The sequence below is a fragment of the Branchiostoma belcheri genome, unplaced genomic scaffold, assembly GCF_001625305.1.
Source record: "Branchiostoma belcheri isolate BF01 breed outbred unplaced genomic scaffold, Haploidv18h27 scaffold23, whole genome shotgun sequence".
In the NCBI taxonomy this organism is placed as follows: Eukaryota; Metazoa; Chordata; class Leptocardii; order Amphioxiformes; family Branchiostomatidae; genus Branchiostoma; species Branchiostoma belcheri.
The window spans coordinates 1,752,146-1,779,422 of NW_017803824.1; the positions used below are offsets into that span (position 1 = coordinate 1,752,146).

Genomic DNA, 27,277 nt, shown 5'->3' on the forward strand with positions numbered 1-27,277 from the left:
TGTGTTTTGTTCAAACAAGCTAATGCACAGGGCATTTGACTGGACGATTTAGAGCACACTTAGCAGTGATGGAAAAAAACTTTCACTATTTATTTTGTCAAAACCAGGCTTTCTACAAAGCACACAAATACAGATAGATTACCATGCCCTAGTCACGGACTTGGCATGATACTTTTGAATCAAAATATACATAAATCCTGTTTCTTTTCAATCTAGTTGTACCTGTACAGTGTACACTTGGTGGCCACATTAGAAATGGCATTGCACAATGCAGCTGGATACTAACTAATGTATGTACCTGTATAATATGCTAACTTTCTAGTGTGTTATAACAATAAGTTACACCAAGACGGAGGGTTCCTATCACTTTAACATAGACGCACATTCCCACTCAGCAGTCTAGAAAATTAAACTTCCCACAGTGCATTTCACACAGCTGCCCAAAGATCTGTCAGATTTGAACAACTAAGGATTTGGCTAATTCTGCTTTTCCTGCTCATCTAGGGCGAAATTTGAATTTTGACAGCAAGAAATCCTTTAATCACAGATGAGAATTACGATAGCTTCATGTGTGTATAATCAGCTTATCTGGATAGGATCACATTCTAAACCCCACACAAAGCTGAAATATCCCCTATGAAAGTTCTATCTACCTCTCAAGGGATGGAAGACCTGTCAAATACATCTAGTTACTGATTAACCAGACAATTGCCCAAACACAGATGGCTTTAATCAGTGTATAGAGGTGAAAGTTCTAAACAATAAAAAATTGACTATTGAAATGCAATTCTATTCTAATAATGCTGCAGAGGAGTGATCAATGTCCCTCAAAGCTATCTCCTTATTCCATCCAGGAGTGGAGTTTGAATTGTTTATAAGCATCATTATAAGCAAGTTCTAAACTAAAAAAAAATTCTAATTATAATTCTAGTGATGCTGAAGAAGAGCAATGCATGTCCCTCAAAGTGATCTCCTTATTTCATCCAGGAGTTTGAATTGGCTATAAGCATTGTTTACCTGGATGTCTAACCATCATCAACATAATATTGATTTTATAATTTGAATTACTACTGACTGACCTATGAAACCAAAGTATACATTGAAAACCCATGATCATTGATTTCCAATTCCACCCATCTGTAGTGTTTATCTAATACAATTGGACATGGAATCCAAAATTCTTTAAAACATATGCTTTCATTCATTTATGTATCATGACAATAATTATCACACATGCTAGTCACGTTGTATTAGTAGCTTGAAGTGAATTGATGCAGCAGTGTAGTAGAGTGTTTATAATAGACGATATTTTCTATTCTAGACTTTTAATTACCCGGTTCATTAATTCTGGTCATGCTAGACAGAGCCTATCTTCACAACACAGCTGGGGGGAAATTTATTCCTCTGCGGTGTGTGACGTATCACCCACCAACATAACATTGCATAAATCAAATCAAATTTCAACCAATCAGAAGTGATCAATCCCTAACTGACATGGTTAAATGTCCTTTCTATAACTTAGTATAAGAATATTGATACAAAAGTATCTGTGCAGTTTTGAACATTCATTTACAAGATTATTTTTTGTATTACTGATATATTCCCATTCATAACATCACCAGATTTAATTCTTGAAAAATTAATATTTATGTAGCCATGCTGGAAATTGGGAATGAATTATTCAAAATACATTACATGGTATGGAGATTTACATGTATGAGGGTTTAAAGTACAGGATTCGTCAATTACTTTTCGTGTAGTGTGCCATTTACTTAAAGGTAGTTGATCACCAGCATTCAGCAAATGTAGGTTTGTTGTGGTCACTGTAAGAAGAATTTTCTAAAAAAATCTTCAAACCTTTTTTCAGAAGATAGATTAAACAACTTTTCATAAATGTATATACAAGTCATACAGCTAATATTCTATACCCTTGAAAATGTCCTACTCCCCCTGTGCACTCTGAAACCTTTGACAGACAACTTACGATGATGCATGCTGTACTACGTGTGCGTCATACTAATGGTATGTTACTCAAAATACCCCAGATTCCCTATAGTACATCTGGTGACAGCATGTCTGGGCCATTGGAACTTATCTCTCCATGGATGCTCAGCTATATACATCATTATGTGCTTTCTGGCTGGGGAAAAAGCAGTCACTCACAGACTGAATATATTATAACATTATCACAGATCTTGAAAGTAATAAATTGCCTTCTGGTCTCATTCATGTTGACATCATAATTTCTTCTATTTCAAATACAGGGATCAAAGTACCAAGAATGTACCAACCACCAAAGTAAATATATTTTCATTTCAAATTAAAGGAAAAAGCATATGAATAAACAACCTTACAATTTGGCATGCCAAAGGGGAACTGGTTCGGAATTATAAATCAGATTTTTTTAAAAACATTTCGGGCCCTTAAGTACCTGGGAAGTGATGTACACCAAAATGTGAACGAAATCTGGTGGACATCAAAATTCATGTCATTTACTTTTTACTCATGATTTAGTTGTAATACTATGACACAGGAGCCCACAATATCTATTTTTGGTCTGAACATAGCCCCAAAGAATCCTAAAAAAAATAAATCATTCTAATCATGAACTAAATATAGCATATAACAAATGTAGGTTAATGATTAATTTGACCCTTCAGATGTAATATACTGAGATAAAGTTATCTGTCTACCCAGTGGTAACACAACAGGGACCTGGCCTGCTTAAGCTAGTAATGCGGCACAGTTAAATGATGGGGTCCAACAATCAGTTGGCCACGGTTGTATCTGTAAAAGCTGATAAGCCACTGCTATTGTTCAAACTTCCGGCCATCTGTTTGTGAGAACTTAGGGACCACATAATTCAAAACTTCCTTTGATAGAGCATTACCAGAAAATGCTCTGAACTACTGTTTGATCTCGGCTAAAACATTTTGCACAAGATTGTATATGAAACATTGAAAGGAAAAAAACACAGACTAGAGAGAACAAAGAAAATATTCAAATAATGTAGCCACCTGTATGGGTCAGTAAATTTCTCTGTGCGTTAACATGGGGCACTGAACGATATTCTAGTACCAACTGACCTTGGTGAATCCCAGCACTATAGCAGTGTGCAAATTAGATTGGCAAATATCTGCACTCTCCAAAATCAAATCAGACTTTCTCTGAAGCTATTTAGGTCATAGTGCAGAAACTGATCACTGGCACCTATATATTCACATAATGTTGTATGATATTTGTATGCAGCAATATCTACATGAATGTGCACAAAATACAATATTATAACACTTTGCTTTGATACCTTCTTCCATCTATACGTTGTCAACATGTATTTTCCAAATATAATCACAAGATGGACAGTTGTACTACAGAGCAGTATGCAAAGTCAAATATTCAATAAAACTGACATGACCTTTCAAATACCAAGAGAATCATCACAGACATACTAAACATATATACCCGAAGCCAGGACTATAAATGATGTCAGCTAAACTACATAAAATAATATGTGAAAAGAACAATTTTTATCAGTAATGTATTTCCAGTACTAACCATAGATGACTTGCTTATGCAGTTTACGCAGGAGCCCCTTTGCTGCTAGACGCAGGTGCATTCCTGCCAGCGAGAAATTAGGCCTCCATAACATGGTTCCATGCAGCAGGCAAACCCCAAACAAGGTACGCTGACGCTCTCCTTTGCAGACGCTGAACAAGTACACCACCACGGGTCTAATTCACTGATTGCTGCCAACAATTTGTAACCGGGATGTGGTGCCAAAACGCTTCTACAACTGACGCAGAGTGGGAAACCTGATTACGACGGGAACGGGATTGTATGGGAAACTGGGATGCCATCAACGGTCGGTCTTTCACGTGGCTTGACCTCTTTACCTCTAGTATTGACACATGCTCAGCTGACAGTTTGGGGAAAAATCATCATTATGCAGACCTGACGCAAGCCTGTCTGCATATCAATATGCTGAATAAATAATGGTGGAAGATCTAGTAATCCATAATCAAAACATAGGCCGTTAGACTTAAGTATGATTTTACTACTAACGCATCTCGTAGTCATCTACAGACCCGGAGTTACATGCCTCAAGATTCAGGTTAATTACACTCATATATTAAGGCAGCAAGCTTAGAGAAGTATAGAGTATTATCCAACACTATGACAACATATCAAGCAGGTTTCTATTTTCCCCTGATATAATTCAGTCAAAAAAACGTCACGCTCTTTCCTGCACATCCATTCAGTGGCTATTCTCCTGGGAGGGGCCCTATTATGGAGAGGCTCCCCAGTCACCATTGGCCAACCTTTCATCTTCGCTAAGCCTTATGGCATTGCCATTCATTATCTACGCCTGTGAGTAACGGCCATGAATTATTCAAAATGCCAGCAGCAGGACAACGTAATGTGATGTTGGGCTATTCCAGAGCTCACATTATGTTTGACGAGGACCAAAATACCTACATAATGTATATCACAGTCTTATATAATATAACCAAAGTGTCAATAAGTGTCAATATAACTGACCTCATCGGAATTGCCATAATGATTGTTTTTTTTAGTGGCATGCAATAAATACCATAAGTGTACCGATTTATAATTTTGTGCCCAGGATTGGGGCTATCACGGACCTCAAATTATGCTTGACAAGGACTAAAATACGTACACTGTATATCACATGCCTATAGAATATATTATCTAGATCTGAAATGTTAAGCATCAATGAAAAATTTCTCATAGTCAATTTACATCATAGAGATCACCATGTTGGGGTATTCCTGACCTGAAATTATGCTTGAAGAGAACCATGTAATACGTATATCACATGCTTATAGAATAATACTATATCAACTGAAATATTAAGTGTCAATGAAAAATTTCTCATATAGTCATAGTCAAAACATCGTGGAGATTGGCATTGTTTCATACACATCAATGGCAATACATATCTGATCCATTCTACAGATTTGTAATTTTACATCCAGAATTGGGGCATCCTGCATCATGTGTAGGACATTTTTATTGACAACTGTAATACTGATGAATGCTGAAGGTGAATGGGGGTTAATGAGTGCTGATGACTGTGTTTCGTCTTTCATGTTAATGACAGGAGAGCATCGGACTTGAATACAAAATCGGGTACCAATCCAGGGCTGGAAATTCAGTTTTTGGGAATAGGTGCACTGGTGCACCCAACCAAAAAAATTGGGTGGCTGCACAAAACTTTTTTGGGTGTACCATAATAAAATAAAATAAAGTAGAATATCAGCAAAAACTAATAATCATTGTTTCATTTCTAAAGACAAGAGTTCCAAGATCTCATACCTTCGCCAATTATGTTAACCCTTGCGGGTGACGAATTATACAATTTTGATCATTGATTTTGTAAATAAGAGCCTCATTTGCATGGATTATATCAGTTGATCATATTCTCCATCCAATGACGGCCTTATCATAACAAAAAGGCTATTATAGCACTCCCTCATAAATTATGCAAATGAGGTCATTATTTGAATAAATTATGTTTATTGATGTTCACCTTAACTTAACTTCCAAATGTGGCAAGCATGAAATTCGGGGTGCAGCAGTAACTATGGAATCATAAAAATTTTCCATTTATTATGCAAATTAGGTCCTCATTTACATTATCTATATCCTCAGATGTTTTTCTCGTTCTCAAGTAGATGTTACAAGTGTTTCATAATTCTATTATTGAACAAAGCAGATTTATAGAATTTCTTCATTAATTATGCAAATTAAGTCCTGATTTGCATAATTGCCATCTGATTATGTCAAGCATCACCTCAACTACCTACATACACAAAATCACGACAATACGTCAACCGGTTCTTGAGTTATCGTCCTTCGATTTTTTTTCAACAAATGCTCCTGCAGTTCCAGAACAAGGCGCTAGGGGACCCAAACTCATGTCACTTCTTCTCTATCCCAAGAGCTATCTTCCATCCAAAATTCGTGACCCTAGCATGTCCAGATCACGAGATATCAAAACCGGAAGTTCTGCTGCAGTACCTAGGAAAGCCGCCAGGGGGCCCAAAATCTAATCATTTCTAGGTCTCATGAAGACCTACCCACCTACCAAGTTTCATTCCAATCCATCCACTGCTTCTTGAGTTATCTTGCTAAATTACACACACACACACACACACACAGACAAACGCTACTGAAAACATAACCTTCTTGGCGAAGGTAAAAAGCACTACAACAATGATTTTTTTATTTTTCTGACACTTACTAGATGTTAAGAATATGCTGTATACTAATGTAACAGCTAACTGTACATTTAACATCTTTACATAAGTAAACCTAAAAAAAAAATATGTGGTTGCACTGCTGCACCACAGAAAAAAAAAGGAGCACAGCTCAAACTTTGGGTGCACTAAGTCAAGGTAATATGACTAAGGTGCACATGTACCCAGTATTTCAAGCCCTGGGCACCAATCTAAGCTGCCCCTGTGTTGCCATTATTAAATCCATCCATCACCCAAATGTGCCATGCTACACGCAGCCGGCTTTTTAAGCTGCAGTCGATAAAAACAAACATTTCGTAGGGTTATCACGCTGTAAGTCTTATTGATTTATCTCAGCTATGCTCCTAGGTTTATTCATTGGAAGGCTCAAGAAGGAACTGTGGATCATAGACAGGGCTCGAAATACTGGGTGAACGTGCACCTTAGTGCACCCAATTTTTTCTGTAGGTGCACCAGTGCGCCCAAATATTTTTGTAGGTTTACACATGTGTTAAAGATGTTAAGCGTATAGTAGTATATACAGCATATTCTAAGTGTAAGAAAAAAATCATTGTTATACAGCACTTTTCTTTAGAAATGAAACAAAGTTTTTGCTGACATTCTACTTATTTTATCTTATATGGTGCACCTAAATAAAATATTTCTTGTGCACCCAATATTTTAGGTTGGGTGAACCAGTGCATCTATTCCCAAAAATGAATTTCGATCCCTGATGAATTATGACCTAAATGCAAATCCTCCCCATGTACACAGTCATGTATTACGTAATGCTGGACATAGTGTGACATTTTAGACATATTTAATGACATGCCCCAATTTCTTTACATTCCAAATGAAGACATAGAAATAACAAGGATTGATTCCAACATAAACATGGCTTAAGTCCGGTAAACCTAATAGTTATGGATTTAGTGGTAGCTTGTAATTTTACATCATACATGATCAACATTTCTACATAAAAATTTGTGTAAGAATAAAAAATTAGTCTCTGTGTATTTCATCATATTGCAGGGGAAATTAGAACATAATTTTTTTGTTGGAAAATCTGTTACTCCCTAATATTCATACTCTAAGCTACCTTTCTGACAAGGAAAAAATGCAGTAAATGCAACTGCACCCTTTTCTTAACAACTCGTATATCCCAAAGATTGATAACAAACTGTACTACGACAATCTATCTTACCTCTGAGGAACCTTGCAATGCCTGTACGATCCCAAATGAAATGTTCTGAAAACATGACTGTCAAAACTGACCTCACCAAACCATCACCTAAAGCATGCCAGATTCTTGTCATGTACATGCACGATGCTTCTACCACCAACAGAGACAGAAGACAAGAGAAAGAGACACACTTGACCAAAGCGACCAGTCTTGGCAACTTCCCACTTCTGTCCCTGGTCTAATTCTGGTGTTGAGACACTTGTTGACACACGGAAGCTGACCACATACTAGGTAACATGCCTGCCACGGCCCACCCAGTTAGCCATGTGCACTGGCATCCATCTAAGTCAAGTAGACAGTAGTATACAGCTTTCTCTTTTCAAAGTATAATTCTTTACACTGCAATCAAAATTATAATGACCGGTATTTTCCTCAACAGTCAAATTATTTTTCTAGTTGAATCAACATGAAAGTCAATTACAAAAATGTTCCAGCACATACAGCTTTCAAATCCAATTTGCTTGATACATGTTACATTATTTTGAAATAGATGACAGCAGGATGCTTTGAGTTTGACGCCCTCAGTTTCTAGTCATACATATCATAATGCTGATGCCAACGAATGGTGCAATCATCACTCCATCTGCTAGGAGGAGCTGCTGATTACTAAATGAGACAATATAATAATATTGCAAAGGTGTACATTGGCAGAATGTACTGCACCTGTGTGAAACCCGTAATGTATTGTACTTTGGCAGAACGTCTTATATAAGGTTGTATTTGCCTATCTAAGGTTGACTCTCTGTCTATAGTTTTCAAATGTGATGTCGGGAAAGATATCCTCTGCAACAGGCAAAATTCTAATGCAATGTTGACCAAAAATCCAACAAAAATTGTGAAAAATCAGGGATTCACACAGGCACAATACGTTCTGCCAACGTGCTTGAGAATACAGTATTGTAAAGGTGCCAGCCTTACCATTTGTTTTGCCCTCATGGTGGGCCCGAGTAGCAGGTGAGGGGGGGACAGGCAGGACCCTCTTGGGACTCGGGGACACGGTGGCAGAAGTCTTACTCTCTCCTCCCCTCTTCACACCTGTAACACAGTACCATAATGTAGTTATTTATTACACAAAATGAAATACAGTACATACGAAAAATGAAACAACTGAGATGTAAGATGTTAGTGTCCAATGCCTTTAGTATGAAAGCTATTCTGTCATATTAAGATGGACAATTAAATCAGTGAAGGTTAGACATCCAGGAAATAAGATATGCCAAAAAAACAGTTACTCAAGCAACTAGATATGATTTTGGAAATGTCAGACATTTCAGGTAGCATCTAAATTTCAAAAATCATGTTCAGTTGCTTGAGTAACTGTTTTTTGGCATATGAATGATTAAGTTAGTATTAATAGATTAGAATCATACATGCCAATATTCCTTTCCTGAATTTTAAAAACTGCAACAGTTATGTACTGCCTTTAACTGAACAGAGGGACTGTACAGCAAGCATGGTAAAGAACAATCCTACCTAAAGAAAAAGACTGCGAGATTCTCTGGAAGGAAAACATTGGTCCAAATCGCTTGCTCCGTGGGATTACACGTTGCACAGGACTTTGCTGTGCCCCTGTCACTTGCCCCCATGCTTTATGACCAATGGTTTAAACCACTTTCATCCCCCCAATTGATATTGAGGTGAGCGGCCACGTGACCACAGCTGCACATGTCAGAATATGACGGCTGATTGGAAAAGTGATAAAGCAGTGATGTGGAAACCCTTTGTACAAGCAGCTCTGGAGATTGTCCAAATTGACAATTAGCTACTTGTCTGGCTGAAGAAAAATATTCCCTTGAAACCAACCTTTGGGGTAGATCTGTACTCTCTAACTAAGGACTATGTCCTAGGGATGCACTGTTTATGGCATTAAATAACCATAAATCTTTGGCCCTCATAAAGAACAAGACCTTTTAGTAGATTAGTACACATATCTACAGCATGGAGAAGAGTGGTTAGCCCATTTTATTACTGTACTGACAGATATTGCATTAATTCAGTCAAAATGCAGAACAAAGCTTTCGTAAAACTGTCACTGAACATTTGCTGACACATCAAGACAAGGTCAGTTACTGATTGCCGCATTACACTTGCCGGTGACTGATACGAGATACAGGGGTCAAATATTCTGCATGAAGGTTGAAAATCAATAAGTTAATATAGGATAATACTGCAATGCCAAGGAAACGTACCGTTACTGACAAGGAAATTATCTAAGCTTCCCCATGGCCTTCTCTCTTAACGATGATATTTGGTACATAGGTCTCACAGATGTGATTTGTGGGCCTCTTGGTGGCTTTTCTTAGTACTGCAGCTAGAGAGGACCTTCCATTTTTATACCTTATGCTCTGGATATGCCATCGTCTTTATTTTTGGGGTAGCAGATATTTTGGGGGCATGGAAGAAGTGGTATATATTAGGGTCTCCTAGCAGGTAATTTAAGTGATATAAACCACGATTACAAAATATTGCTATAATGTTTTTGGGCACGTCAGCAGAACGTACTGCGCCTGTGCAAAACCCTGATTTTTTTAGGTTTCTGTTGAATGTTGCGTTGCATCAGTATTACCTTATATACATGTACTCCAATATGACCACATACGAGACGTTCTGCCAAAGTGCTATGCACAATACATTACGGGTTTCGCACAGGTGCAGTACGTTCTGCCAACGTGCTATGGTTTTGTACTCTGTCCCACTATCAATAACTATCTCACCTGAAGTTCCAGGCATGGGAGAGGGCCTGCAGCCTGGTGTGGGCAGGTAACGGCCCTGGGCCCGGCCGGCAACTGGAGGCACTTTGGTCGACCTGGCAGAGGGTTTGCTCAATGCTGCAACACACAAGAGAAGGGTAGTTTCAGTACTTTTAATCTTAACTCTATTACTTAGTAGGTTACATTGCTGCTACATGTGCTTATTGTTACTTCACCCGAAGGAAGTAAGGTAATACAACATGACATGTATTCTTGTGTGTGTGTGTGTGTGTGTGTGTGTGTGTGTGTGTGTGTGTGTGTGTGTGTGTGTGCATGCGTGCGTGCTCCTGCAATTCCAAATATACAAATGCAGACTGTATAGTGTCATACATCTTCAGTGCTGCTATTTTGTGTTTAAAATTGGAGGGTACAAAGCAGCATCAGTTTTCAGTTCCCCATCTGATTGCTGTGCTTTTCACAGTAGATATTCCTGTGTGCACTGTAAGATTTGCGACTCCCTTCCAGCAATACCCATACAGATCAGCATTTGCCTATACAATTAGTTCCAACCAAAGTTGATACAGTCATCCCAATTAATAATGCTGTCAATTATCAATATGAATTTTTGATTGATAGGTTCCTTAATTAACTAAATGATTGATTGAACAACGCCTGTTGAGTGAGGGATTGTCAGAGGACAGTATGACATCTGATTGAGACTATCTGTATCTGTATCAGTATAGCCCGGTATAACCACCCTTCGTCGTAACACACCTACTTTGCAGGCACGGGGCATGGCGGCAGCTAGCTATATCACACCGAACAACTTGTTACAATCAATCTTTGCACATTTAATTGCAGGAGTTGTTAAAAGCGTTCTTAGACTAGTGATGAGGCCCCAACTGTGCTTGGTGGCAACAAGTTCCACAGTTCTAGTTCTTGGATTATGCTTGCTGTAGTTAGATGTTTTGTCTTCCTTACCATCAGCCTTAGCCCGCTGTGCCCGTGCCTCCTCGTGTGAGTTGGAGAGTCTGGAGCTGGTGTTGGAGGTGACGGACAGGTCGGAGGTTGAGCTGTGCGTACTGGAGGTGCTCACTCTCCGCTTACTGTGCCCGTTCCGCGCAGAGTGTTGGATCTCAGCGTGCTTCCTGTTGGACGGCTTGTCTAGAAAAAAGGAAGTATACAGCAATGTTTAGAGTTAAAACTTAGATCCAACACAAATAAGTTGTCTCAACGAGAACTGCGTTGGACCAAAGGTTTTAACTCTAAACATGTAACTACTAACACAGATGAACTTCCATGAAAGTAAAAGCTATGTTATTGTAATGAATACTTGCAATCTAGGAATAATCACAGAGCATTGTATCTACAAGTACGTGCGGCAGAACGTACTGTACCTGTGCAAAATCCTGATTTTTCACGGTTTTCGTGGGTTTGAGGTCGACACTGCATCAAAATTTTGCCTTACCCTTACCTTACCTAGTCCCATCCTCATGTCTGAGGGTCCAGGACTATGATGGCAGATGATAGTTTTTTCGTCATAACATTTGGAAACTACAGACAGGATGTTAACCTTATATACGCGAATACAACCTTATATGAGAAGTTCTATGGAAGTGCTATGCACAATACACTACAGGTTTCAAGCAGGTGCAGTACGTTCTGCCGACGTGCTGTATCTACCACATACATTGTTGTAAAAAGTGAACTACATGTAAAAACAATTTCAGTATAACAAAGTGTAATCTTTGACATCAATGCTTCCCTAAAGCCCAAGGGATAAGGTGTTCTAGTTTGTGCAAATAAAATCAGGCAGTAAATCAAATAAACAGTAATAAAAGAACATGCATATCGTAAAGACTGGTAATGAAATACATTGTGCCAGTTATGCAGAGAGTGGATTAAGCAAGCTCTCCTGTGAACATGTAAAGATATTTGAATAATTAAATCTTTGTTTTCAACTCAAACTCCTGTTAATATCTAATGTAGAATGCATACCAAACACAACTGTGTGTGCAAATGGCATAGACACATTTGCCTTGAGGATTGAACAGTAGTGAATAACAACAAAGATGCAATGTGTAGAATAAGATGCCAGAAACGAACAAAGTGATGCTTGAAGTTGAAACCACCCCTACCTGTTTCTTCAACATGGTGTGAGACTGAGAGAGCTACAATGGTTTAGAGATTGGCAGAGAAAAGAACAAGAAAAATTACTCTTCTCGTTGTCAAAGTGTGATTATTGAAATGAATTTCGAGTTACAACAAAATGAAATGACCAAAGAAATAAGTAATAAATACTGCGTCCAAAAGTCCCATCGGAGGTAGGGAAAGAAAAGTGAAGACTACAACATGGATATATTAGTAGAAAGCTTACTTGTGAGAGTAGCTTTTTCTGGGTAGTACTAGAGGGAGGAACTTTCTTCTGAGAAGAAGAGGGGTGAGAGGTGGATGGAACAGAGGCAGGTCGAGCGCTAGCCTTGGTTTCTGCCTTGTTTGTGTTCGTCCGCACTCCAGATTTCTCATCTTTGTCTAGGTTGTTAGAAGAGGAGGAAGACATTATGGTAAAGACACAACACACAAACACAAAGGAAACTATAGATTGTGTTAAACATTTAACATCAGATAATTTATAGATCCACTTTGAGGTAGAGCATGTATATTGGCAACCAAACTGCTACTTTATGTAACCACAAAAGGTTCTGAAGAAAAAAATTTACACTTGACAAAATTTTGAGAAAATGCTATTGAAAAATGAGTAGCAAAAAAAAGGAAATTCAGGACCACGTCCTAAAAATTTTAATAGGTGCAATATATCCCAAAGTGGATCAAATTTACAAAGTAAAGGGATGGGTCTACTAAGCTATTGGTGTACAGGAGATGTTGTACGTACATGTGTAAGCATTCAAAGGAGCATATAACACAGTAGCAGACAACATAATGCATTAAGGTGTGAGAATTATGATAAGCAATAGCTGATAATGCAAGGTATGCATGAAGTCAAGGAGCACAGGCAGTTTGGAGGCAACAAAAAAATGGAGACAGCCACACAACAGAGATTAAAAACAAACCCCAAAATGTACATGTAAAGTTAGGCAGAATCACGGCAAGCGATGCCAACCCACAAGCTGTCTGGAGACTTTCCTCCTCAGATCCAGACATTAAGTGCTGAGCATTTAAAGCACTTCTTCTCACATCAAGAAGCAGAACATGTGCAGTTTTGGAAACATCTGGCAACACTGGCCAAGCAGAAAAAGAAACAACAGGCAGGCATATTGCTTTCTTGACTGCAAGCGATTCAAGTTACAAAGAAAAGACAGGACAGGATAGCATGTCTAAAACTAGGACAAAGCCGACTGTATTCAACACGTTGTAAATTATTGAGGAAGTTGCTTATAAATAATGCATCCAGTTTCATCCTCTGATCTTTCCTCCACACGCACACACACCACGCCAGCAAAGATTCCAAAGGGGTTCTCCATAATTATATATTGTACCATTTTTCTTCAGGTAACGTTTCTTTGCCTCAGTGAGAATGGCTTTGATTCTTAGTTCGTTTGTAAAGAGTGCTGAAAGACAGACAGAAAAGTAGGAACCATACGGTGAGGACACAGAAAACACTGAAAACAAGGTAACAAAAACCCAGAACCTTCGACATAAAGGAAAAATAGGTAATAAGACTTTAAAAGGATGGAAGACTCATAATGAGCAACAGATAAAGCACATCTTACTTGCAGTTTTGGACCTCTTTCTGACAATCTTTTCCAGAAAGTATGCTTTGAGAAATTGGCGGTCCCCTGAGACATAGACAGCACACACACACATACAGGTGCAGCGTTAGGTGAAAGCTCCAAAGCAATTGGGTTGACAGGGATGGCTTCAAATTGACGGGGGGTTGAAAAGTGAGTCAATCTAATCTGCAATTCTTTCATGTAACGTTACAGGAATAAAAAAACAAGGGAAAAGAAAATGGTGACTGTTACAAGAAATCTTGGAGTTTAGATGCTAAAACAATTATTTGGGAAGTTTTGCCAAGTTTTGTTAAACGCAATTTACTTTGTTTTAAAAAGGGATCAAAGTTGTTTTTGTGGACTCACTCCAACACCAACATTTGAAGTCTGGCATGTACACTGTGTATGGTGGCATGTGAGGGTCAAGATGCAAAGTGAAAGAGATCTGGCGCTTACTTGAACCACAGATAAGTTTTAAGAGATTCTTTCGCATGGAATGTTTCTTGAGTTTGAGACGTCCATAAAGAATCTGTCCTGTTAGAAAGAGAGATGAGACAAGAGATAGAGAGGCTAGAATCACAGACACATGATAGACATGCAAGCAGAAGTATTATAACATCTTGGTCTCGGTCACAAATGATATGGGAGGCACCACAGTGTCTAGTGTGTATCACATAGCCTGACAACACAAATTAGTCTCTCACATAGATCATACTGATGATAATCTTGTATGAAACACACAATGCTGTGATCTAAACCTCAAAGATCTTGATTTTATTTTGGTCAGCAAAAGGGCACCTACTTAACATTAATACCCAGCTTCAGAGTACTAATACTATCATATAAGGATGTGCTATTTAATCTAGTGTAGATCAGCTACAAGAGAAGCTCTTTTAATTTGTCCAAGATTTTTTTTTTCAAATTACAGGATTCATGCATATTGAGGTCTAGATGTGCTTGGTCAAGAAAGTCCTGAAAATCCACAAGGAAATTGGATAAGTAGCATTGTAGCTAAGCATATTTCAAAATACATTGTAGATGTAAAAACCTAAAATATGTATTTATTTGGTATCTGTTCTTTATACAACACAGAATGCTATCATCATTTTACAAGATAGACAGAAGCAAAAATGACTTTTACTTTATATTTCACTTATAATCAGAAAAACTTTATAATTATGTTTTAATAACATATCATTCTTGGTGTTGGCTGATATTTCAAGCATATTCTCTCCTTTGCCCTTCAGTAGGACAGAGCTACAGAGAATTACATCATGCATACATTATAACAGACAAGACTAATGCTTCTATTAGCTGCCATTACAGCATCCTGCCATAACCACTGCTGGGTACAAGCTGCTTATAGCTGCACTGTCAAGCCTAGGAAGCAGAAAAGCCTGATTAGTGTGTTTTTGTCATCGCCCTGGCAGACTTAATGCAATGCGCTGAAAGGATTAGCTGGTTATAGCGTGGGATCGGCGTGGGGTCTCGTGATGTACCTACTTGAGGGAATAATTCTCAGTTGTACTCGCTTCTTACTGTCGCTTTGAGGCTGGCCTGGAAGGGAAGATTAGACATGAAACCTGTTTCTAATGGCATTTCTGGAGTCCCACTGTGGACATAACTTAAGACTGTGTCATGCACGCCAATAACCCGTTTCTTTTAACATCCTGGCTGCATATTCAGGAAGAAAACATTAGCTAGGCACAAACATAAATGCATATAAAGAGAACATTCTTAGTAATGGTTATCAAGTTGCACATCACAATGCATCATAACAACTTGCATGTAACGTTACATGTTTTAACTTTACCTGTACATACTTTGATGGTGTTTATTTTTTTAAACATGTTTGTATCACGTTACGTGTCTGTATACTATGGGCCGTCGAGCCTGAAATAAACAATTAATAAACATGTACCTCAATGATATGAATCATATATTTGTGTCACCTCAGGTACAAAAGAACGGCACTTACTTGCTGACTTCTCCTTAGCAGACACCGTCCCTTCATCCTTGCCCCCGTCAGACTTGGTGCTGGTGAGTGACGTGGAGCTGTCTCTCTTCTTCAGGCCCGTGTCGATCCTGGCAGCCACGCCCTTCAGCTGGCCCCGCGGGGACGACACGCTCCCGACACTCGCCGCCGAGCCTGGTCTCGGACTGCGGGTTGCACTGGTGGAGTTAGACCGGCTCCTGGTGCTGGTGGGAGTGCTCGTTCCCGATCTGTCGCTCCTAGGGGTGGAGGCAGACGGAGTGGAAGAAGCTCTCGGCTGTGCGGACGAGGAATGCTCCTTTGCGTTGCCATTGATATGTGTGCGTGAAGACATCCTCTTTGGTACGGGGCTGCCACTCACAGAGCTGGACCTGCTGGAGGCTCTGGACTGAGAGTTCTCCACGTTTTTTCTCTGCAGTTCACCGGAAGAAGAGAGCCTCTTCCTGACTGTTGGGCTGCTGGTGGCAGAGCTAGTTCCACTCGTTGATCTGCTGCTGAGATCTTTTGCTGCTCTTCTAACCTGCGGAGTGGTCGTAGCGGATCTTGTGCCAGGAGTTCTGGTGCTCCGGGTGGCTTGAGTGTCACTCTTGTCTGACACAGTTGAGGACAGTCTACGCCGTTGCGCTGGACTACTTGTTGAAGAACTTGAACTGGGCTGCTCTTTAGTTTTGTCCGGTGCTGCTCTCCTGTCTTGTGGAGAAGGACTTGCCCGAGGCGTGGGGCGTACCAACCCTACTTTGCTACTTGGTCCCATGGGCGTTTTGAAAGTGTTGGAAGGCGGCTGCGACTTGGCCTTTTCTGCAGGGTTGGATCCGGAGGAGTCGCTTTTGAAACGACTGCCCGGCGTGCCCTTGCTTTGCTGTGCGGCAGCATTTGCTTGATTCTTGTTACTACTAGTAGTGCGAGGCACTGCGAGTTTAGACACAAATTGTGTTGAAGCTTTTGCTGTGGTCTTCCTTGCATCAGCTGCCTTACTTACAGTCACACTTGCCCTTGCTGGTGCTTTTTGCTTGGTGCTTGTTGCGGTACGTGCTTTCTTAGCTTGAGATCCCTGAGAAATGGAAGATTTTGCGTCAGAACTGGACTGCGCTCTTGTCACCTGTTTCTTTTTTACATCCTTGCTACCCAAGTCCAGGGTCTTTGCAACGTCTTCTCCACTGATATGTTGATTGTCAGCAGCATGATCTATGATATCAGGCTCTAGTGTCCTAACTACGTCTGCAACAGTAAGGCTATCCTCTCCTTCCAGAGGATGGTCATGGTCAGTACCAAACGATGGAGACTCGGGCTCAATCCTGGAGAAAGTAAACTCCTTATGCTGGAAGGGTGTTGACGTTACTAAAGCTGTTGGGTCAAAAGTCTCGTCCAACTTTTCAAGTTCTAGTGCCGCAGGTCCAGCCCCAGTTCCAACAGCACCCTCTACTACTGCATCATCTGCCACAAAAGTTGCCTTTGCAGCTTCCTTTTCAGCACCAAGGACAGGAACATCCATTTCTACAATGTCATCAACCTCAAAGGTTTGGTCTGTCACTCTGGCAACTTTGTGTGGAGGTTCCTCCTCAGATGTTACAGTGCTCCCAGCTGCAATTTTATCCCCTTCCTCTTCCACCTTTCCATCCGATAACATGTCTATCTCCCGTGTCTGTGGCTCTACTACTCCCACTTCATCAGCCACAACATCTGTGCTGGCAGCTGCCTGTAATCCCACTGCACCAACACATACATCAGCACCACGGATAGGCTCACCTACATCTATATTTACATCCTGCTTGTCTCCATTGACTGCTGGTTTGGGAGATTCATCATCTTTCACTGGTTGAAAAGCACCTAGAGGATTTACCTCCTTCTCTACAGATAACTCCACGGGTTTCTCCACATCTATGGAAGACGCCATCTGTTCTGTTACACTGGCCTCCTCCATAACCTCTGTGGCTGATATGTCTTCAGGTGGAATAAATTCTACTTGGGAGGCAGCAACAGGCACTACTTCCTGTTTAGCTTCAGATAAATCTTCTACTTGAGATGTATCTTCTACCACATCTTTCCCCTTGCTTACTCCCACAGTTTCTGTGATCTTTGGCCCAGCCTCATCCTCCAGTGACAATTCATCACTGGTAGGACTTTCCCTCAGTGAGACGGGAGGTTTATCTGCCTGGGCTGCTCCCGAATCCAGATCTGTGGATATGGTATTCCCAGAAGATAGGTCATTACTGGTGGGGCTTTCTCTCTCCGACTCTGGCAGTCTCTCCACTTGGGCGTGATCTGATGTAGACTCAGAGCTATCTTCACCCTCTTCAAGAGGCTCTGTAACCTGAATGGTGATTGTACTGGGCTCTGCAGCCTCACTGTGCTGGCTTTCATCTGTGGGCTGTTTGGTTTCTGTTTGGGTGGGTCCCAACGCTTGCACCAAAGGCATGGTCATGTTGTTGACGCCCTCAGCAGCTTGAGGGTTTGGGGCACCATCGGTTACAGCGATGGGGTTAACACTAGTGCTGACGTCTTCCTGCAGGAGGTTTTCACTGCTGACTTCTGGCAGCATGCTCAGCTCATCTAGACGGAGAATACTGTGATGGGGATCGTAGGAGATGTTATCCTCTGGCTGGGTAAATGTTCTATCAGCGACGGGACCCTTCTCACTGGCTGATACTACCTGTAGGATCACATCAGGAAATGGACTGATGATACCAGAAGCATCAACAGCTTGTTGTCTATGAGCACCAATTGCACTTTGAGCTTCTTTGATATTGGACGCTGCATCTTCTACATCCATTGACTCTGTTGCTGTATCTAGTACAAAGGTTGCATTATCTTTATTCCCACAACCCTGGTCTTGTTCTTCTAGAGAGTCTGGTGAATTATCCTGTCCTGATGAGGATGTGCCATACTCTGAAGATGCTCTACTAGGCAGCAGTGTCTGTGAAGGTCCCACCTCCTCTTCAGCAGTGTAAGTAGTGTTTGCATCTTTGGTAAATGTTCCGTCGTGTGAAGATGACGGCAGCGCCACTCCTGCCTGTCTATTCTGCAGTTCCTCTGGAGTAATGTCATCAATGGGTATCGCATCAGCTTCCATTGCCACAAATCCAGTCTGAACTGCTGTGGCCCCGTCTTGGTCTGCCTCTAAAGAGTCAATGGACTTACTGTCCTGAGACTCAGGAGTAGAACCATTAGTTATGTTTGAATGAACAGCGAGCTCTGCCTGGTCCCCAGAAGGTTGATGTTCCTCAGGCATGCCGTAAGTAATGTTTTGTCTATGAACTTCCATGTCTGAATCTTGCTGTTGTCCATCAGTGACATCCAGGACTTTTTCATCATCCAGTTCTGTTGGTAAATCCTCCTGGAGCACATTAGGAATCATCTCACCACTACCGTCCACAGTGGGAGGGCAGGTGGCCATCTCTGACCCGGGAGACCCAAGGGACTGGTGTAGTCTCTCTTCTGTGTCTAGCTGTATTTCCATGGTGTCAACATCAGCAACATTTATGTCGGCTTCAGCCCCTGAAGGATGGGTCTGTGCATGGGCCTCACCCTGTGCTGCTGTTGTTGTTGGAAGCTCAACATCTACATCATCAACTCTGTTGCTAGAGTCTATCTCAGTGTCTTGGGCAGCTGCCATTGCAGAACTGTTCTGTCCAGTTCTACCTAATTTATCTACAGTATCTTCTGGATTGTTGGAGACAGTTGTGAAGGTGGAGTCTAGAGTTACTGTTGTGTCTAGTGTTCGCTTTACTTCATCAGTTTCTCCCTTATATATGTTTGCTTCAGCATTAGACCAGGCAGGTGAGACATTTCTCTCCTGGATGGGAGATACCCTAGTTGCTTGGAACAGGCTTGTTTTACCTTTGCCGGCCCTTCCTGTCTTATCTTTGGCTTCAGAAGTGTTGCTATCAGCACTGTTGAGTGCCTGGGTTGTTGGGAAGACTGTGGCTATGGGTCCAGATGAGTAGATTGTCTGTCTAGGGTGCTGAAGGCTCCTTCCGTACTTTGGAAGAGCGAGCTTTGATGGGGGCTTTGGTGGCTTACCGTAGACTTTTGGCTCTGTTGTACCACATGCACCATCTAGCTCCACTTTAGATGCTGCTGCAAAGATGCCGTGTTTGTCTCTGCATTCGAAGTACTGCACGTCTTGAACCTTTCCATCATGGTTTCCAATGGGCTCATCCAGTTCAATACCACACCATTCCCCCTGACTGAAGTGCACTGTACCGATGTAGCTCAGCACACCACACTTTGCTCCTCCTATAGTTACCCTGTCCCCAAGCTTCAAGTTCTTTGTGGACTGACTAAGGACTGGTTCTTCTGTGGTGACGACTGTCGTACCCACTTTCTCCTCAACTGTTTTAGGCTTACTGCGCAAACTTGGAGGACTTCTCTTTGCAAAGTTTAGTGAAGGAATTCCTGATCTTCTCCTATCAACTTTGGCTTTCTTTGCAGCTTTTGATATCTGGTCAGCATCAGAAAGTTTCTCCCTTTGCACACTGTCTACCGCCACTTCATCCCCACTCAATACTGGCTTCTTTGGTATCTCTGCTGGGTTGGTAACCTGTGCAGACAGTTTGCCAGATGGTGGCTTTAGCCCTCTCTTTGGTCGTGATGGAAATGGTATTCCAGTTGGCTTTTTCTCTTCAGTGACTTTGCTTGGTGAGCTCCCCTCAGACTGCCCTTCTTTTAAGGCTGGTTCTGTTACAGGGAGAGGCTTTCGCTGTGGAAGGAAGGACCTCCGTCGAACGTTTGTTGGTATGCGGCTCTCTGCCTGGGTAGCCTGCAGAAACAGCAAACAGGATCAATATTAGTGCACCGCTACAGCCTTGCACATGTCATTCTAATCACTGTAGAGCCAGGACCATGTTCATTAGCACAATATCAAAGGAGTCAACTTACAAAGCTACATACAAAGATAGTTTAGATAACTCTGATTGACACTATACTAGAAGTTCTCACTCAAGCAAATGCTGTAAACTGTAAAATGTTCGCAGTAATTTTATTTTTGCAAATGTAATGAGCCCTCCATCACAAAATCATTATGATGTTTATCTGTGTTTCCATTCTAACTATTATTTACTACTGACTACTATAAAGTGTTTAAAGTTAAACCACAAACTTAAAACATCGCAAGAAGCTCCTTTCAAGTACATGTAAAATCAACTTCCTGGAAAAATACATGAATCCACAGTGTTGAGTCACGTACATCTTCTAACATTCAGCAGGGAGCTATGCGTGCAAGTCTCTCCAAGGAAATCAGAATCCATCCCTTTGATTCTTTACAGATCTATGGCTAAGGCTTAACGAGTGTGGAAAGGAGAAGGTCCTCGCATGAAACATGCATGTAACAGAAGCATACATGTTTCTGTAACAGAACATTAGTCTCAAAAGCCTCCATGAAACATTCTATGACTGCATTGCAAGAGAAAACTGCAGTAATGAAGCCACTTGGGTACACTAAAGCAGACATAAGAAGAAAGTTATAATACTCTAATACCACCATGGTATTTTAAAAAAAGTCAACTGTGACAATAGAAAGAAAACTGGTGAATATGTCGGTGAAGGTTAGACATCCAGGTACTAAGATATGCAAAAGAACAGTTACTAGTACTCAAGCAACTGGATATGATTTTGGAAACTGGATATGATTTCCAAAATCATATCCATTTGCTTGAGTAACTGTTTTTTGTCATAACCGGTAAATGTTATCTAATTTATTTAAGGCCACACCAATTTAATTTGTTGGTTCTCGGATTTTTTCAGGAAAAATATGAAGCGACAGGGCGAAAAAAAAATAAAAATAAAAACAGGTCTAGGCATCCTATTATAGCCCCAAATGCTACGATATGAGCCATGAAGTCAACCAAAAAGGCTGGGTTAAAATTTAAAGTATAAATTTTGAACTTTTAATCAAACCACTGCATTGATAGATGGAAAAAAAACTGTAACAACTAGGAAGAAAAGGAATTTCCTCAACTGTTGGGAGCAAAATATGAGCATTTTGACTTGATTCAGAACCAGAATCTTTTTTTTTTTTTTTTGCAAATCAGAAAAAAATGAAGAGGCGAATCCGAGAACCAACAAATTAAATTGGTGTGGCCTAAGGTTGAATAGTTGTTAGTCATATTCAAGTGGTAGATCCAGTACTTCAATGTTCCAGATGGTACAAACCTATACAATGCAGGTTTCCTATATAGCTAAGACAGTAATACCCCGGTATATGGACTTGCTGTAAGTTACATGTACATCTACACTAAAAAGATTATTGGTAGGCAGATAGAAATTATGATATTTATAAAATTTGATATTCAGACTAGACGTTTCTTAGTGGATAGCAGGGGGCAATATTAATATATTGTAATTATACCTGGATGATTTCTGATTGATCCTTAGAGAATAGTGATGTGCATGGAATTAAAACATCCTCCATACCCAGTGGTCTGGGTACAGCTGTCCATGAAACAATCTGGAATCCTGAGGGAACTGCCATCATGTGATAATTTATAAGGACCACACTTGGAAATAAATTAACAGAATGCTGCTGGAATTCAGGTGTCACGTAGCCTGGGTGCCATCCTATTTGTAAGCCAGAGCTCCTATGCTCAGTCCCTTAAAACATTTTCAGGAGTGAGTTTATAATGGGAGCCATAGTTTGCATTTGCACAAATAGGATGGAACCCAGACTAGGTATTACTATGCACAATTGTGTTCTTGTCACATAGAATTATTTTGAAAATTAATAAAAATGACTAAAATGGGTCACGTTAAGCCAATGAAATGTTTTGGACCTGCATTCTAAATCATAGGCCATCTCAAATACATACATATCAAATAGTAAATGTTTTATTCTGTAGCATGGAAAAATGATGGTGTTCCACTCCATTTATTGCATATTTTGACAAAAAGTCGCATTCTTAAACTACTAGTAATAAAATGCTATGTAGATTTGATAGGAGATATAAAGGTTTTTTATAGGATGCAGTTATGATTTATGACATTTTAAGATTACATCATTTCTTTTAGGCATGAATAAAACATGATGCTTCTCAAAGTGACATTTAAAAAGCAGGGGCTTGTATTTTTAAAATGCTGTTTACCTTGAACCTAAATTTCAGGTTCACATATTTTACACTATTTTACTGTTAAGGGCCTCGTAATTTTTATTGCAATGTTATGATTTAGATGCCCAACAGTTTACCCAGCAGAAAAACAAGTGCTGTTTTTGGTTATTACAATCATAAAATGTGATGCCTATAAATTTGAACATATTTTTCACGGCTGCTTGAATACTAGCACATCAAATATATCAGCAGTCATAACAAACAGGGCGATGTCCTCTTTTCTATTAAGAAAACATTCTTATATTTTGTACCATAAAGTCAACCAAAAGATATTGTATAATAGCATTCATCTCATTTACATATAATGAAGATTCTTGCCAATTAATGATCTTAATTAAACAGCTACATGTACCTTTTCAAGCACCACTGGCACAACCACCATCAACTGACATGTGCTATGGATCATGAATGTGCAGTGATGTACAAATACTATATTCTCTTGACCATGTACATGTATTGCTTATGCATGGACATTGATAAAAAGGCTCAGATAGTGGGAACACACCACACACATGTATAACTACTGTACATGTACATGTAGAACCACTTAGGGCCCCTACAAAATTTACAGCTTATTTCACATCTACCAGCAATATAATATGTGAGTACAGTTGGGTTAGACAACCACTAACATGATTTTCCTGGTGAAAATGGGATTCTGGAGCCTTAGTTATATCCAGGGTGACTGCAATTACACCACTTACCTTCCAATAGACAGGGAAATGAATATTTTATGCCCCTGCATGCAGCAGAGTAAGGCAGCTTGGATCAAATGACATGGCCATGGGATGAAATGCAAAATTGACCTTCCCGTCCAAGAAATAAGACTGCAGAGAAACCATTATATCAGGAACAAAGTAACCTATTACTTGCAATTGAGTTCTCCTTGATACTACCAAATACATGTAGGGTCTTCTGCATGCAGTAGAGTAAAGGCAGCTTGGATCAAATGACATGGCCATGGGATGAAATGCAAAATTGACCTTCCTTCCATTGAAATGAAACCAACATCTTTATCAAGACATCAGTGAAACCAATACACTAGTATCATGACTATAGAAACAAACCTATTACTTGAATTCTCCTTGATACTGCAGAGTAGAGTCTTCTGCATGCAGTAGAGTGGATCAAATGACATGGCCATGGGATGAAATACAAAATTGACCTTCCCACCACGGAAATGAAACATCTATATCCCATTCAAGAAATACATGTAAGACAGCAGAGAAACCAATGTATCAGGAATAGAATTTAGAAACAAACCTATTACTTGAGTTCTTCTTGATACTGCAGAATAGAGTCGCCTTCAACCTATCCAAGGGCCAATTGGGAATCATGAAATACAAAATTGACCTTTCTACCATGGAAACGAAACCAACGGTATCTGTATCCCATTCAAGAAATAAGACAGCAAGGAAACCTATATATCAGGAATAGAAACAAACCTTATACTTGAGTTTTCCTTGATGATACTGCAGAATATAGAATACTCCTTCGACCTACCCAAGGGCAAATAGACAGCCTTCACCTAGCGGTTCAAGGTAGATATCTTGTAAGGTGTCCCCTCCCACCTGGTTCAGCCAATGGAGTGATCCCTACTATCTACCGCCTCCGATCTTCTGGGCTATGAATGCGGAGGAATCGCTACCACACACGCTACGACGTCCTAACGGTCACGTGAGGGAGTGTGTGCGTTAAGGGAAGGCGGGGATGGATAGGGATGATCCCCTAGATACCGCCCAGTCACGTATCATTTGGGAAAAAGGTCAATTTGTTACCAGGGGCAACGGGTAATTTCTGCCGAGCAGTGAAAATAACCAGCATAAAAAGCACATTAAGAACTGCCATTATATATGTCATGACATGCTCCTTGTCAGCACATGAAAAATGTGCCCAGATTATCAGAGCGATTTTAATCACACACGCAAATGGGGCTGACACTAATACTCATGTAAGTGAAGGAGGAAGCCCTGCCCCTTTCTACAACATTAATATTTATTCCAGCAATTACGGTGGCATTCCAACTACCTTATTGTTGAAATACATGTATGTCACATTCTAGCATTTTTAAGGATTTTTGACAGGCCAATTTACTGCAAGCCTGAACACATACATGTAGTTCACAAATGCCACCTTAACACAATATCACCAGGCCATTGCCTTCCTGGCTACCGGTAGTAAAATTAAAACATTCAAGTGCACGACACACCAGCACATTTGGCCCCCCTGAGCTCACACGCCTTCCGGCATCATCACAGGACAATCAGAGGTAATAATAGGTACTTGACTTACTTTGTTTGGGGAATTCAGCCCTGTTCTGACAGCATAACACACAGCTGTGCCAGTCTCTCTCTGTTACGGCTAAAACACTCAGCTGAAGCCAAGAAGCTTGTAGTAATGCAGGGGTTTAAATGCGGGGTTGCCTCCTGCTGCAACCATTGATTTACATGTGTAATGAAGTGTTGCAGGTCTATAAAAACCTGGGGCGTACCATTCAGCAGCTAGTTTGGAAAGGGTCCGAATGACGCAGGTAGATCTTCTGAATAATGCAAGCTGAAGTGGACTAGTGTACATGCTTCAAGCCTTGTCAGTATGACTTACAAATGATTCAAAACACATAATAAACAGAAGAACAAACACTGTGATAAGTCATTTTTAGCCAGCCTTATGCAAATAAGAGAAAAACAAGTGGATACGCTTGGTGAATTTTATGACCTGGTCACCAGTACATCGTAAAAAACACTATCTCAGTATTCGAAAATGAGTCCTTGTTGGACATCGTCTACTTGAAACCATGTAATTATGCAGTTAATACTGCCATATATCAAAATATCACATTCTCTAAAGACAGTCATAAACCAATTAAACTAACGCACCTTCTAGCAGCATATTATAATTGCTACAGTATCACTTTAAAATAACATTCAAGATGGCCTTGGGGTTTTTCATGATTTCTTGCCATCATCACAGGTGTAGAAAATGAAACAAAATTGACACAATATCAAATTTCCAATGTCACACGAACAGTCTGTGATATGTACGTACAGTACCTAGAGCCTGGATAGGACACTAATATACAGTTAACAGATACCAAAGGCATCTGGCCTGCCATAAAAATGCTAAAAAAAGGCCTCCATTAGTGAAGAGCATCTGGGTATTGGGTGTCAGTATGCATTACAAGTATTTAGTGCTGCCTGGCAATGCATCATTCTATTAATGACGGACAGATTTTAGGATAAAGCACGTTATCCTAGCAACATCTGTGTCCAAAAGACAGAAATAGGTTTCTATCTCTGTCTACAAAGGTTACGCTTTTTTTCTCAGTCCTTGCTCTTATAACATCATTATTAACAGAGAGCCTGCAACAGAAAAATACTGAAGGTAAAATCTGAGATTTTTTTAAAGTCATCAACTGCAATCAGATAATTTCCACTTTCAAAGTTATACAAACATGACTATTGTGACCAAAGCTTAATTCTAATTTTCAGACATAATTTTTTTTTTTGCATCTAAATTTGGCAAATTGTGTTATACAAGCCTAGCAATTCAAAGCACTGAACCAGGTCTGAATAAGGGTCGGTGGGCTATGGCCTAATTACTGCAATATGTCATGAATATATTTTCTTCCTGGACCGTACCATTATCTGAAGGTGAGGCAATTACAAAGCAGAATTTTTCACACCATTACTAATGGCAGTTTCTGTTTGATTCTAAGCAATAACTGTTTGAAAATTAATTTATCACTTGTAACACGTTAACAACTTTAAATCTATACCAATTATTTGGTCTAGATGTGGTCACTAGTAATGGCTGTTGACAAGCAATATGGCTGGTGTTTCTTTGAATATGTTGTGACCCTTCCTCAATATTGAAGCTTCCTTGGTTGTTGATGAAAAGATGGAAAACTTTTCGTAAAAGATTAAATTTCAATGACTTTATCAATTCACTCTGGCCCTTTCCCCACAATACCATATATAAGCCATGTACTAAGCTTAGGCCAGTAATCAATTATTCAATTCATCAAACAAAAGAAGTGGTGAAGACAGGTACATCCATTCCTCATCCTGACAACACTAATCTAGTTTACTTTACACCAGTTGACGTACATTGTTTTTCCTATATTCCTCTAAACTGGTTACAATGATTGACAGCTTGAGAGTGAAGTAGCCAGTCCCCAACATATTTCAACAAACACATTAGACTCTACATGTACCAGTCCTAGGAGGACATTCTTCTTACAATTACATACTAAACAGCTCT

General features: G+C 40.0%; 1 protein-coding gene across 2 annotated transcripts in view; it reads right to left on the reverse strand.

The window, feature by feature from the left end:
* The window catches only part of LOC109470592 (mucin-5AC-like), a 68,832-nt gene that overhangs the window by 17,210 nt on the left and 24,345 nt on the right, over positions 1-27,277 (reverse strand). Inside the window, exons 2-6 of one of the 2 annotated variants that reach the window (XM_019769555.1) lie at positions 15,903-20,676; positions 12,332-12,364; positions 11,175-11,357; positions 10,218-10,331; positions 8,422-8,538 (exon numbers count right to left, since the gene is read on the reverse strand). In XM_019769555.1, coding sequence (XP_019625114.1) covers positions 8,422-8,538; positions 10,218-10,331; positions 11,175-11,357; positions 12,332-12,364; positions 15,903-20,676 — 5,221 coding nt within the window. The remainder of the gene's footprint in view (positions 1-8,421; positions 8,539-10,217; positions 10,332-11,174; positions 11,358-12,331; positions 12,365-15,902; positions 20,677-27,277) is intronic. The other variant, XM_019769556.1, reaches the window with a different exon arrangement.